This window comes from Micropterus salmoides, unplaced genomic scaffold, assembly GCF_014851395.1.
Source record: "Micropterus salmoides isolate LMB-PRFRI ecotype aquatic unplaced genomic scaffold, ASM1485139v1 Ms_hic_scaffold_6, whole genome shotgun sequence".
Taxonomy (NCBI): Eukaryota; Metazoa; Chordata; class Actinopteri; order Centrarchiformes; family Centrarchidae; genus Micropterus; species Micropterus salmoides.
Window position 1 is genome coordinate 22508291 of NW_024044348.1, and position 14478 is coordinate 22522768.

At 42.7% G+C, this 14478-nt stretch overlaps 1 protein-coding gene across 1 annotated transcript in view; it reads right to left on the reverse strand.

Moving 5' to 3' along the window:
* gse1 (Gse1 coiled-coil protein) overlaps window positions 1-10558 on the reverse strand; it is a 171279-nt gene extending 160721 nt beyond the window's left edge. The window contains exon 1 of the mRNA XM_038700664.1: window positions 7606-10558. Within this exon, the coding sequence (XP_038556592.1) occupies window positions 7606-10122 (2517 nt within the window). The 5' untranslated portion in view covers window positions 10123-10558. The remainder of the gene's footprint in view (window positions 1-7605) is intronic.
* Window positions 10559-14478: the final 3920 nt, after the last annotated feature.

The following is a 14478-nucleotide window of genomic DNA, read 5'->3' on the forward strand; positions in this document are numbered from 1 at the left end:
GACACAGATAAACTTATAACAATCTGATACATTGCAGTCAAGGTCAAGTTCAGACCGACTTCAGCCTTGCATAAAAAAATTTCAGCCCCTCTTTCATCATCAGAATGAGACCGAACACATGGAAATTCGGCAAAAATATCTGGCTTTAACTTTTGACCCTTCATCCGTCAAGGAGGTGCGTTGGCCAATCAAATATGTGGAAGTCAAAACCATATTTCCAGCGTTTACACTGCGCTTGTTGTCACCAAAGACAAAATTATTGACTCTGTGATAATTTTCAGAGTTACAAAATCCCGAGTATTATATACCACTCCAGTTTTTAGACTGCATAGATCACAAGGGCAGACTCTATCCCCACATAATACTGAAGTGATTTTTTAAGTCAAAAAGGGAAACAGCTGTGTCAGAATCCTATACAGGTCTTCCTTTAATATACCTTCCCTCAATCTCACACATGACCTTTGCTGACCCTGTCCCTGAATGTTGATCCCATATCGATATCACCTCTCTGCTTGGCTCTGCAGGGTTAAAAGGTCAGTATGCCTTCATCTGTGAACTACAAACTAGCTTCAAAATCTGCATCCAAATGATGATTTGAGTTAGCATTAAATCAGATATTTGCAGGGATGACAAATTAGCTTCATGGAGACCTCTAATCTTTGAAGTTCATCTCCTTCATTTCCTGAAGTTCGTTTCCTAATTGCATTATAACTTACATAACAAATTCTCACCTGACTGCAAGTGTTTTCAGTCTCTGTCAAACAAATGCTGTCTTTCTGCATTTTCTGCATTGAAATTCAGCTACAAAATCCCAGCCACATGAAAATTCCATAACAATCATGAAGGAAAATATTTGCATTTAAAATTTAGTTAACTAAAACATTACTCCAAATGTCCACAAACTGCTGGCGTGTCTCTGCCTAATCAACAGCTACAGTATGCTAATAGCTGGAAGCCATGTTGAAAACTAGCTAACTAGCTAAGCTAGCTAGCCATAAGTAAATTTAATGGTGTTTATACAATTAACATAAACAGACATTCCGGACATTACACTTGACATTAGTTCAAACTAAAGTCTCCAGGACCGGCAGGTTTGGGGAAACAGAAACGGATTAATATTATGGAGCAACTTTCATTGGAATGAATGGAAGCAATGTTGGAGTCTTATATCGAGTTCTTTTAATACATACATAGTGGGCATGCATGGTATAGCTAGATAAATTGATTCTCTTTTGCAATATGTTGAAGGCTGTAACAGGTACAGCTCAAACACCACCTTTGACATTTCAAAGATTATGAGGGTCAGGACCTGCAGTGTCAGATCCTAGCTAGGACACACTAACCAAATGACAGAGTTGTGGGACATTTATGGTGTCCCTCAAACTAGTACTGGGGGAGGGTTATAGGTAAGTCTTAGCAGGGTTGACACCAAGCAGCAACCTCCGGGCTGAAAAGTGAAGCCAAAACTGAAGTGTCAAAAACTGCAGTTCATCGAATAGCCACTTGAGGCTGGTTCCAAAAGAGAGTCAATCTTCATAGACCCCCTTGTTAAAATGCTCAACCTTATAGCAGAAATTAACATGTTTACAGCGTCACTTATTTAAATTGTATTAAGGCTTAAAGTTTTGCATAATTAAGGATGTAATTATGTCGCCCCCTTTGAGCTTCACAGCGGCTCTTTAGAAAAATAAGGACACGGACACTACGTCCATGTTTTATACATTCTATGGTTGAAACATAAAAGGGGAGACAAAAAATGAAACATTGGAACACCTCCATCTCATCTGCTCCATTCAGGGTCTGATCTCTTCATTCAGATATGGGCAAGAATGCAGCACTGAGGGATGCTAGCGGGAAGAGAGAGAGATTAAAGCTTTGAGTGCTAAATCAAAACCCACCTCCTGAAGCTTTGAAATTAAGCCCCTCAGATACCAAAGGATTCCTTGTGAAACGCAAGGCTGTCTGTCAGACTGCACTGCAGGGAGAAGAAATAAGCACAGCTGCACAAACTTTACAGGACACATGCAATATGAATGGATTTTACTAAACACACACACGCACACATAAGAACAGCTCACACCATAAGTTAAGACCACACCACCTCACATGTATCAAATTAACACAGTTTAATAGAATCCCCTTTTCTGGGTAAAACAGGCTCTGTGGCCAGCATGCTGCAATATTTCCTACTATGATGAATTGATGAGAATGAGACTTTTTTTTCTGTTTTCCTCTGGCTGCAATTTAAATCCCATTAACCCCCTCACCTTCTCTCAGCCTCCCATTCTTTTTTTCTCTTCTTCTTCCAATGATTCACTCAGCGCAATCTTTTACTCCCTTTTCAACTTCACATCCAGATTTGATGTGTAATTTTGCCCTCACTTCTTCTTTCACTACGCTATAAATCTTCCTTTGGCGACATTGTCAAGATGCCGGCATGTTTTTCCTGTGACAGCAAATACCTCCTTTACAGGATATGGGCTGTGCAGTGAGAACACAGTCAATCTTTTACACAAAACACATATGAACACACAATATGCACACACGCACACAAAAGGGGCATCATATCAACACAGAAAACATACACACACACACCTCTCCGTTACACACAGAAACACACACACAGACAGAATGATTGAACTCTCCTGAAACCTGTCTCCGCTATTCTAACTGGTCGACAATAATCATCCACTAAAAACAGTCACGCAGCAGACCACCATACAAAGATAAACAACCAATGCATGGATACAGACACACACACACATACAGTGTATACACACATATATGAGTGTTTATGAGCAAGACAGGCTTAATATGTTTGTATGTTCTGTATCCATGTACAATTGTGTAGTATTTATCTTTGCAAAGGTTGACTAATGATTGATTTATTTGCTATTTCAGTCCATCATGTACACAAGCTGAAGACACACTGTTGACTGTAAGGAGACTGTGGGTTTAGCTATAAGCTTCAATTATACGCATCTATGTCAGAGGCATGCAATCTATCCCCGTCCTAGCAAAGTTATGCAGCGCTGGAATGTAATCAGCGTAAGAATAATATTAACTGTGTATAACTATAGCATCCCATCATTTCTTCAGCACATTTTGGTTCTTGCTTTTCTCATTCATTCAAAGGTTTTTTTTAAGTGATGTAAAGTGAAGTAAATGTACCCATTATCTACAAATTTCTGTTATAAATTCTTGAATGCAGGCCCACCCCTGAATGACTGTCACAAGGATTCAACTTTTTGTTGAACCTTTCATGCACTTCGCACATCCAACCTGTAAATGTGAGCCTGATTTAGAAAGGTTGAAGATGATTAGATAATCAGCTTCTGAGAATTCCTTGTTATTGCATTAAGTCACAATGCGCACTTGAGAGATGAAATTTGTGTTAAATCAGCAAGCGTAAAAATAAACTGCATCTGCAATTAACCTTTAAGAAAATCTTTTGAGCATCTTTTACTATTAATATCCATATTAATATATTATTGAGAGCTGTGAAAAAGTCAAACTTTCGAACATTTTTTCATAGAAGCTTTTCTTGCTCTTCAATTAATTCAGAGCCACATAGGATACAAGTTGATTAACTATTTCTTTCTCCACACAACTATCCCTTACTCTACCTGAACAAATGTGTACTTTATCTTCAGATGCAGAGATTTCTGCATCCATATGACTACACTTGCTATCACTACATTGCCTATCATTATTTGTCTCCTCTTAAAGGATAGGTTTACATTTTTTCAACTCAAGACATACATGCCCATATGTAAATTGAAAAGTTATTATTATTACCTGCTGTAATTTCTCCTGTCCATGCTGGCTCTCTTAATGTGATTCCAATAGAAGGATGGGGAACAAAATCCACTTCTTTTAGAGTAAAGATTCTCTAAAAAGCTCAGCGGAATCTAATATGAGGCTTCAGTGGTCAGTTAGTCTAATCAAAAAGGTATTTTTTAAAGTCACAGTGTTTTTATTACTGTAGAACCCCCAAACAGTTGTCATGAAGAGGGTATTAGACACACACAGTGTGTTTCAGTGCTGAGCTAAAGCAGAGGGATAGTAAAACAGAGAGAAGATTTGTGCTGAGATGACTATATCTTTGGAAGCCTCTCTCCTTATCCGTAAGGGAAAGTAGCATGAGTGAGAGGCAAACAACTTCCGCATCATTGCATCCGTTTGATAAATAACATACACATCTTTAAGTGCACAATGTGTCAGAAATTAGGCACAAAGAGCTTAGATGAATATGGCCCTCATTGTGTTAGCATTATGGTAGTGTCTCTTCCAAGTATGCCATCCTGCTGCCATCTTATTAAGCAGAAAACACAGCTATGTGTATGCAACAGTTTTAATGGATGGACCAAAAATCAGTGGACATCGGTTTCCCGTGCATGTGAAGTGCAAGTGAAAGATCTGCTGACCAGCAGCCACTCCCCAGACCCTGGCTGGTGGTCTATACTTACACACCTGTCAAAGGTCGTATGCAACATACTAATTAAACACATCCGCCTATCACTTGTGTTTGTGTGCGTGTGTATTTGTGTGTTACTTTTAGCAGCTATAGAGTGTCCTCTGGCAGATCTCATTTCATGGGCTAATTCATATCTTACCAAGCAGGGAAAACAGACAGTGCAGCATCATCCACCCTTTCACATTTAAACATTAAAAAAAACTTATACATGCACATTAATGTTCACACTATAGTGAGCAGTACAATGATTATATCTCATTAATCTAAAGATATCATTTGTCGCCGTCTTGGTCGTGGTTAGGTCTCTGAATTCTGAACATTAAACATGAATTTATCACTGGTACTGTCCCTGCTCTGCAGCTTTGTATTTTGGGGCACTGAGGGAAAGTGCTGTGCAACTGCAGATGTCAATAAGCTGGAAGCTATAATCTGATACAGCACATCAAATGGAAACATTTACGTTATACTGTGCACTGTCCCTTTTAAATAAATAAATGAAAATGAATGAAAATCTTGAACAGCACCCTCACTGGTAAGGGAACCAGCTGAGGACACTCCCTCCTGACAGCCCAAACCCCAGCGATGACAGACCCTCTCAAGCATACAGTATGACACAAGAGGACAAAGCACCTGTTCCCACAGCTCTTTTGCACCTCCCCTTCCCACAGAAACGCACACTGGCACTTTCTCAGCCATGAGGTCATTGGCTCACTCATGCCAAAGCTGGCTCTGCCACCTGCAACCCTCCCAATTCAAAATGAACGCCCGTAACCATGCCTGCTCCGACACTCCTCTCATCCCAGCCACCATATGATGCCCCAGCCTGGGCAGACAGAAAAATTGGTCCCATAATTATACTCAGGATCATCATATCAGGAACATCCCCTCATATGAGCTCATCTGGGACAAGCTCACGAGTGCTCAGACAAATAATAAAGACTTAACTTTGGAGGACTCTAAATACTTCTTTAAGGGATAAAGACAAAATTAGGTGGACAGCTCTAGACAGCTGGTGTGAGTGTGCAACATACTAAGGTTGCTGAGTGTGAATGGCATCCACAGATGTTCTTCATGTGTCCTGTATGGGTGGACAGTCGGTGTCTGTTTGCATGACAGAGCTGTTCACAGAGCCAACTGGCTGACTAAATGCTCTTCAGTTCTTCTTCAACACAGCGCCATCAGTTGCTCTGCACTGGTCCTCACATTTTGCCCCACAGCCACCAACTCCCATCCACTGCTATAGATCATGTGGAAAAGCAGGGTGTGTGTGTGTGTGTGTGTGTGCGCGCGTGCGTTGAGAGAGGAGAGGGAAGAAACCAAACTTTTTCTGTCTCCAAACTTTGGAGACAGAAAAAGGAAGAAAAAGGCAAGAAAGTGAACGATGACAGAATGATCTCTCTTGAGGGGAAGTGTGTACATGTACTATTCCCTGAGCCAGCCCATCTGGACCACCTATGCAAGCATCTTCACTTGTCAGAATCACTTATAACAACATTAAACATGCAGTACTTTCACATGAATAGGAACCATTACAATAATAAAACACATCACATAATTACTGCAAAGTACAAAGTCTTTAAACATCCATCAATGCCAGATTAGCGAGATATGGGCAGATTTTGAGCCAGAATTACTGACTGCCTGACTGAGTGTGGGGATGTACAGTCACATTGTCCCCTTTCTCACTTTAGGTGAAATCAGTGTCTCATGGCATCAACAGGGATCAATTATCAATGACTTATTATATTTATATCATTAATCATTTATGTGTTTTGCAAATGCATCAATATAAGGATGCTTCAACTACATTGCTAACTAAACATATAAATAATTACAGATGACTGGATGTTTGACCCACTGATAATAAATGTTATACTACCTGTACAATTGTAAACGTTATGAATGAGACACAGTTTGACCTCCTTAATAGTAGCACTTAACATAACATAACTTAACATAAACATAACATGACTTAAAAGGATGACAGGACTAGTGAAGCAAAGCAATACTTGTGATTTTGGTCTATAAAAACAAAACTGGTTTTCAGCGACATGACATTATATCCATGAATGGTGTGATTAACCTGATTATTTAAGGAGTGAGTTTAATTATTAGAGTAATTAATTGTGAGTCATGTTTGTTATTGTGGTTGAGCCTCTATCTTTGTGTCCATAGGTCATCATGTATATTTCACTCCTAATCAAACATATGGAAAGTAAGCAATTTTCTCACCGTTGGTTTTCTATTTCTATTACACTAAACTGTCAGAATTAATTCAAGAATTACATTTTTTTCAATTCCTGTTGTATAGGTTTTTTGAGGTACTCGTAACAGAATGATGTAGCTGATGTTTTGGAGGAAATGAGGTATACATCAAGTAAAAGAGGGGTAATTAGTAGGGTAGGCATTTCTTTGTACATTTATGTTATGATTTGAGACTTGCTTTAAACTAACTTCCTTGAAAATACTGTTTAAGATTGTCAACATGCTCAAACCAAAACAAACTGTTCAGCACTGGGTGAGACATACTCAGTCATGCTTGCTCAAATAAACACACTCTCACACACATGCACACAGCAAACACGAGGCTGGCCTTGGCCTTCAGATCCCCACAGTTTTCCACTCGTGTTTATAGAAGTAAGTTTTGATGAAAATGTTTGTCTCATCATTGTTCATCCCAGCTGTCCCCCACCCCCAAATAAGCTCAGTCTCCAGTCACACAGACACACACTCACCCATACAAACAAACATTACTGTTTGAGACCTATTCTTCTGCATAAATAAAGTACTCCACCACAGTAAGCGATTTCTAGGATATTAATGCATTTAACTGAAGCATGGTAAAACTGTCAAAAGAACAAAAAGCACCATGTGCATCGATTATTACCCAGCTGCATTTCTTTATCCAATTCCTCTATGCAAAATGTTAAAATCAACCCTTGCCATGTGACTCAGAGGTTGTATGAGGGCACAGTCTGCATCACACTCTGGGAAAGTAGGGGAGATTAATAGCTAAAAGGAGACTGTCATTTTAACCAATCATGAATGCATTTAATTAAATTTGAAGACACTAAGTAAAAAGAGGAACATCTTTGTGTGTTTTATCAGCCAGTTTGCTTTGGTCTTACCTTAAGTCTAGACTGTGGCGAGGCTGATTCTGGTTCTTTCCTCTCCCCATCTGAGGCTCCGTGTCCCAGTCCTTCCCTGTCCTGCTGACTGCTCTGTCCCACCTGCACCATGGCCTTACATTCCACACATGAGCCAATCACAAGCCTCCTCCCATCATCCACCAGGAGCGTGCGGGTGCTGCGAGGTGCATACAGGAACACAGGTAGCCTGGCCACAGTAACAGCACACAGCCTTCCTAGCCTGCGCTGCTCCTGCCTGCAGAAGAAACACACAAAAGCCTCACAGCTGTACTGGCGAGCCCAAGGGGAGCTGGGTGGCTGGGGGCCAGCACTGGATAAACTAGAGGTAGAAGGAGTGGAGGGACCCGGGCCCTTGCTCTCATGTTGGGCCCACTGGGTGTGTAGGTCATGGTAGCAGAGGTTACAAGCTGACACCAGGCCTGTGGCATCAACTGGCTTGGCACGGGGAGCCGGAGGGTGGACGGTGAGAAAGGGGAAAAAAGGCTCCCTCTCCACACAACGCCCTGGTGGGTTGACATGCAGCTGGTACTCTCCACCTGCACACAGCTCAGCTCCACACAGGTAACACACCGACGTGGAGCTGCTGGGCCGAGAGGCCACACCTGTCTGGGAGTGGGCTGGTCCAGACCCCTCAATGGCCACGGCAGCGTGGTACCTGACCAGGAAGGAGCTGACAGAGGTGATGAGGTCCTCACTAAGGCTGAGTCGATATGCACCCCAGATCTCCTCCAGAATGAAATGGCACTGTGGGCAGCAGTGTATGCGGCCATTCCTCACACCCTGGGCTTTCGGTGGGCAAGGCAACATGTTGATGAATGGAAAATACATTGTGCCACGGGATTTGCCAACACCAGCCTGTGCATATGCTACTCTCATATCTTCTGCACACTCCTGACCACAAAGAAAACAGGCCTCATGGGAAGCCCTGGGTTCATTAATGCACTCCATGGACTCTGGAGGTTTCCTTTCCTGGGGAGTTAGATGGGAAGGGTGGAGAGAACTTGTGGCTTGGTTGAGGGGGACTACATACAGTCGCTGGAGAACAGGCACATCCGCCACCTGGAAGCTCTGCCACTGCTGTATGAGGGAGGTGTGGCAGCTGCCACACACAAGGGTTGTACCTGTTGGACTGATGGGCATTGCACATCGGGGAGGGGAGTGAAGACACAGGAAGGGAAAGAAGGGCTCACCCTGTGCCCTCTCCTGTTTCTGAACACTGACTTTAAAACAGCCATCACGTCTGAGACCAGTGCCACAAATATAGCAAACATACTCCTCTGTGTGGTGGGACTTGGATCTTTTTCTCGCTGAAAGGTCTCTGGCAGTTCTAAGCTGAGTTGTTGGGCCATTTTTGCTATCATACCTGTCTATGTCATCATCACTTGTAATGTTAATCTCACCTTCATCAGAGTTGTCCGTGTCATTCTCCCTGGGAACAGCTATGTTACATTTAGTGGGAGCAATGATGCCAACAGATGACAGTGCAGTTTTAGAGTGACCCTCGCCTTTTCCTCGGTACAGCAGCGATGGATGTCTGGACGAAGCACAGCTGCTGTCAGTAAGACGCTGAATCTGACGCGGATCCGCATGTCTGACATTCTGCTCCTCCAGCCATAGCCTGTTGCGCATAATGACCCCGTTGTCTTGCACAGGTGTGTCGGAGAGCCGGCTGTCATGGCATCGCTGAGGGAATCTCTCCTGGGACTTTGCCAGAGATTCTGATGATTGACAGACATTATTCATAATTTTAGCACCGCGCCTCGCCGGCAGAACACACTCTGCTTTTGGCGATCCCTGCGCCCCATAACCACCCACCGGGTAGCGGATTGCCCGCTGTGAATCTGGACTGTTTTTAACACTGATGACATTGTTCTTCCTGCTACTGTCTCTTGGCGATTTGCCAGATGCTCTCAGGCACTTGTCTTTGCCCATACCGGCTCGGTCGAGAAAATCCATCTCCTGGTCTGATATGTTCTCGTTTTCAGAAAAGGACGAGAAATCAGAGTCTGCGCCCCCGTCGTAGTTCTGGCTGCTGACACTGATTCTCCTCTCCAGATCGTAAGAGATGTTCCACTCCTGTGGGACCCGCCGAGAGTCGCACTGGTAGGGCCGTTTCAACCAGTACATGCGCTTCTCAATGGGCGTCCTGCTCCGCTCGAATGAGTTCCACTGCTCCTTTAGAAAGCAGTGGCACACGGCGCACACCAGCGTATGTCCATCCGGGCTCACTTCACACGCACCCGGAGCTGGCTCCTGATTTTGTAGAAACGGGAAAAATGGAATCCTCTCTTTTTGATATGTCACTTGCAACCTTAATTCCTTCCCTGGTGTAACTCCGCTTCCACATATGAAACAGTGAACCAGTCCCCCTAATCCATTCCGATCACTCCTGGAAGTGTTACCGGGCAATGGGCTGTCCTCACCGGGCATGGCTGCAGCCATGAGTCGGTGTTTCCGAGATAAGGGTGCCAGTTCCTTGTCACGGGGGGAGTTCATTGTTTTTAAACACCCACGACTAAGCTACATGGCATAACGTCAACATTTAAGTCATGTTCACAGTACTTATCTGCAGGTCAGGAAATCATACAATTAATTTTAGTCAAAGTTACTCACTGAATGACAAGACAGACGGCAGCGCAGCGAAGGCTAACCATTAACTGTTATCTTTCAAGGACAAGGATAAATTCACTCAAAACACCCACGAAACAGCACGGAAGTCTGTAATCCGCATGTTTGCACTGGAAAGCCGTACATAATATGACAGAAGAACCTGGGATCACGGGTCGCCTCTCAAACGAACTTTCCTGCCTGCGCTCTGCAAACTTTTTGGCTGCTAACTCGCATACACTGTACACAGCGCCATCCCCACTTCATGGGACCCGCTTCGACACCCCAAAGGCAACCTCCACCCCCTGCCAGCCCCCAGTAATAATTTTGCAGAGATTATGAGCACACACTCCTGCAGTAGCTGCCCATGCGTCAAAGTACTAACCATGCACAGGATATCCACAGTTTAACATGCGCAGGGGCGTGTGTTTAATAGAAAGACTCCCAGCATGTAGGTAATCATTTGCAAGCAAAACGTCTAAACTCCTTCATATGAGTCAGTATTGGACCCATAGACTGTATTGGACCCCGTTAGGGCGACTGCCTGTGAGTGAGAAGATTTAAACTGTGTAAATAAATTACACTATGGAGCATGCTTTGCACTGGTATAAAATTAGAGAGAGCATGAAGTGTTTTTTTTTTTTTTTATTTACGGCAATTAAAGAAAGATTGTTTGTTGGGACACCTAAGACAATCATCTCTGTGTGCAACACAAGGTGTCTGAGCAACCTGATATTGATAACATGTCATTATATTCATGCCTCAGGCAACTCATTTCTGAAGAGTATTGAGCTTCATATTGAATTTAAAGTTAATGACTTATATATGTAAATATATGTAAATTAAGTTAAAATTTAGGCTAAAATACAAACTAATCAATTAAGCCTCCAGCCCCTTGAAAGTCTAAATCATCACTTGTGCAGCATTTTGACATGTGTAATTGGTTTCCTGGCAAAAGCTGCCTCATGAAGACAAAAGATCATTCCAATAAATCTGTGAAAGGTTTACTGAAAAGTACCAATCAGAGAAAGCATACAGGAGCATTTGCAAGGGTGAAAATCCTAAAGAAGTGTTGTAAGGTGAACAATTTCAAATAAGGACCAGCTGTACATCTGAGCAGGCTGTCCTGTGCTGTGCCTGTTTGAAAAGGCAAAAAACTGAAGGCCACAATCTATCTATCTATCTATCTAGTCAGTATATCTGTTATTGTGTCTAACAAAGTGCAGCAGCAGTCTCTTTTATAAAGGTAAGGAAGAGAGAAAAAACAAAAAACAAAGTGATGCTCAAGGCCCAACAACACGCTGGATATGCGCCTCATTCCACACACGTACACACATTTTACACAATACTTAGAACCCCTACCGTCACCCCCTCAAATTGCTGAACTCCCGTATCTTAGACAAAGACGAGACAGCAAGTCGAGTAATCAAACCTCAAACACTTCACACGTCATCTAACAATAACACACGTAAACAGTTATGTCTGTCTGTTCCACTGTGTGCTGCCCCTGGCCTTATCTACTGTCCAGTGACTCACTGAATGTCAGAGAGGGAGGGACTACCTTTCTACCTTTCTACCTCTGCACTTTCCTCGTTTTCTCCTCCCCTTCATCAGTTGTCTTCTTTAACATCACCGTGCCCTCTCAAGAAAAACTAAGTTTCTTCCGCAGGTTTCCAACTTGAAGATCCAAGAAGGTTTTTAATGATACTGCCAAGCCTCTCAGTAACTCCTTGCCCACCCAAGATCTGTTTTTTTTCTCTCTCTTCGGCATGGTAACCAAGAAAGATCACAGAAAAAAAGGGCATTCCTGAGTGATGCTGACTTGTTTCTAGTGACAATTCCCACAGAAAGAAGCCGTATGTGGGAAGGGTCAAGAGGGAACACAAGCATGTAGTAGAGACACAGTATAGCCTTAAATTAGAGTATATTGGGGGGGGGGGGGATAGTTATTCTATCAATGAATTAACAAATCAGTGTATTCATGATGCATACCCAAACTACTCTGTCCTCACTCAAAGTTAGACCTAACACATAGATTTACAACACTGCCCTGCAGTGGCAGGTCGTGGTAATGCATCATCTGGGAAATCCCCCTATGCAGCCAGTCAGACTGAGGCTCATGCAGAAAAATAAGAGTTGAGCAGAGGAGCTTGAAAAAAATGTATCTGATCATTTTATTTTTTATCCTTTATACTCCCCGCCCCCCCCGGGAGCCACTGTGCCTCCTTATATAGTGTACATTATACTAATTGAGGTACAGTTTGTCTTTGTGTTCTTATCAATTTATCATTCAGTTTTATTACGTTAGAATCCCTGCCTGCCTGTTGTACCTATAGAGGCAGGTCATACAGGAATTTTGATGTAGATGAAACACTAGAGACAAACGTAAAATCACACCTGCATACACACATTCAGGACACACATATTGCAGCACACACACACTTTTGCTCCACATATCAACAACTGTAGCTGATGATGTAGATTTTGATATTGTCTCAGTAACTGTGTGTGTGCACATTCTGACTAACTGACATGGCGCCGTATGTGGATCACATGTGAGTTGAGATCTGCAACGCTGCTCGTCTCACAATGTATTTAAATTGCTTTGCTCTAGCAGACCCCTCTAGGCTGAGAAGAGTGGAAAGGGAGACAAGATGAGGGGGGGACAGGGAGGGGGGTGTGTGTGTGCGCCTGTGTGTGTTGAGGTGGGGGTAGCGAGGGGAGACAGGGAATGCAATGGGAGAGTGATTTGAATAAAATCCTCTTGTTGAGTAGTATAGGGCCTCCAGGAGTTGTGTTAGGAGGGGGTGATGACAGGGCCAGGAGAATGGCATAAACACTACACTGCACTCTGTGTGTGTGTGTGTGTGTGTGTGTCTGTGTGTGTGTGTGTGTGTGTGTGTCTGTCTGTGTGTCTGTGTCTGTGTCTGTGTGTGTGTCTGTATGTGTGTCTGTGTCTGTGTCTGTGTGTGTGTCTGTATGTGTCTGGGGAGTGGGTGTATAATTGCACCTGCCAATACAGGTCGTGTGACAATTGACATGGGGCCTTCAGTTTATGAGATACTGTATGCAAGAAAAGTATAAAACTTCACATGAGAAATTCACAAAAACTGCGTGCTTTAGCACACACACAACTCACACACAATGTGCCAAGTGCTTAAAGGTTTAGCCTGAGTTCCTTGTTTTTTCTTCATATTTGAGGGTTGTGACAGATATAGCAGGTCATAAATACACCTGTTTCCACTATAGGGAACATACTCCCACTGGACTCTCTGTAGTCAAAAATCACCGCATGTGCATCTGCAGTGCAAGCATATAGTATGTCTGTTTGTATGCATTACTTATGGCATCTGGCATGTGTCTGTGCTTTAGGGGCACATCTGGGAGGCATTATTTTACAGTTACACCACAGGACTCCATACTTCACCTAAGACACCTCCTGGAAACTTGACATAGTAAGAATGAGAGAATGTTGTTCTTATAGGAATAACTACTGTTTTTCAAGTAGTGCAATGGCAGTTCAAAAGTAAAACAGTGTTTGATGCATAGCATGGAAGGTTATAGCACAAATCAGAATTTAAAGCTGCTCATAGGCCATTTTCACATTTTTCACATTTAGATATATTATGTCTTATTTATCCATGCCATTGTTGTATTGTATTAATCAGGAGCATCAATGCTAAAACCTACATTAAAAAGATTAATTAGGCGCTTACTGTGTTCTCTAAAACTACTCAGAGAAACCAGCATATAAAGCTTCAGGATGTAAATTATTCCATGAAGATGGAGCAACCAGTCCAAAGCAGGCTTTCCAAGGGCAGTATTTATTGAAGCCAGTCTGCAAAACATGTTTGATAATTTCTAGCGTTCAAGGTCTAAAACTCCTATATCTTCTCTCAGATCCAACCCATTTTATGACTCAGAATTTTTCTGAGAGACAGGTACAGTAGTGCCACACAACATTGTGCCTTTCTAGAGGCCCTCTGACCACTGCTTCATTAAGAGCTTTGTGGCTCACTTTACCCACCGTTAAATGAAACCGCTCCCCATTCTCCCCAACAGTCCTTCCACTCTCCATACAGCTAATACTTCCTCCCTTTCCTTCTACATCTGTTTCTCTGCTGCTCTTTTACTGACCCTTTTTGGGCCATGTTGATGATGTAGAACATTTCAACATGAAAAATAAATCTACATTATTTTACATATATGATGTGGAAAGTGCTGTGGTAATTGTCTGTGGGAACA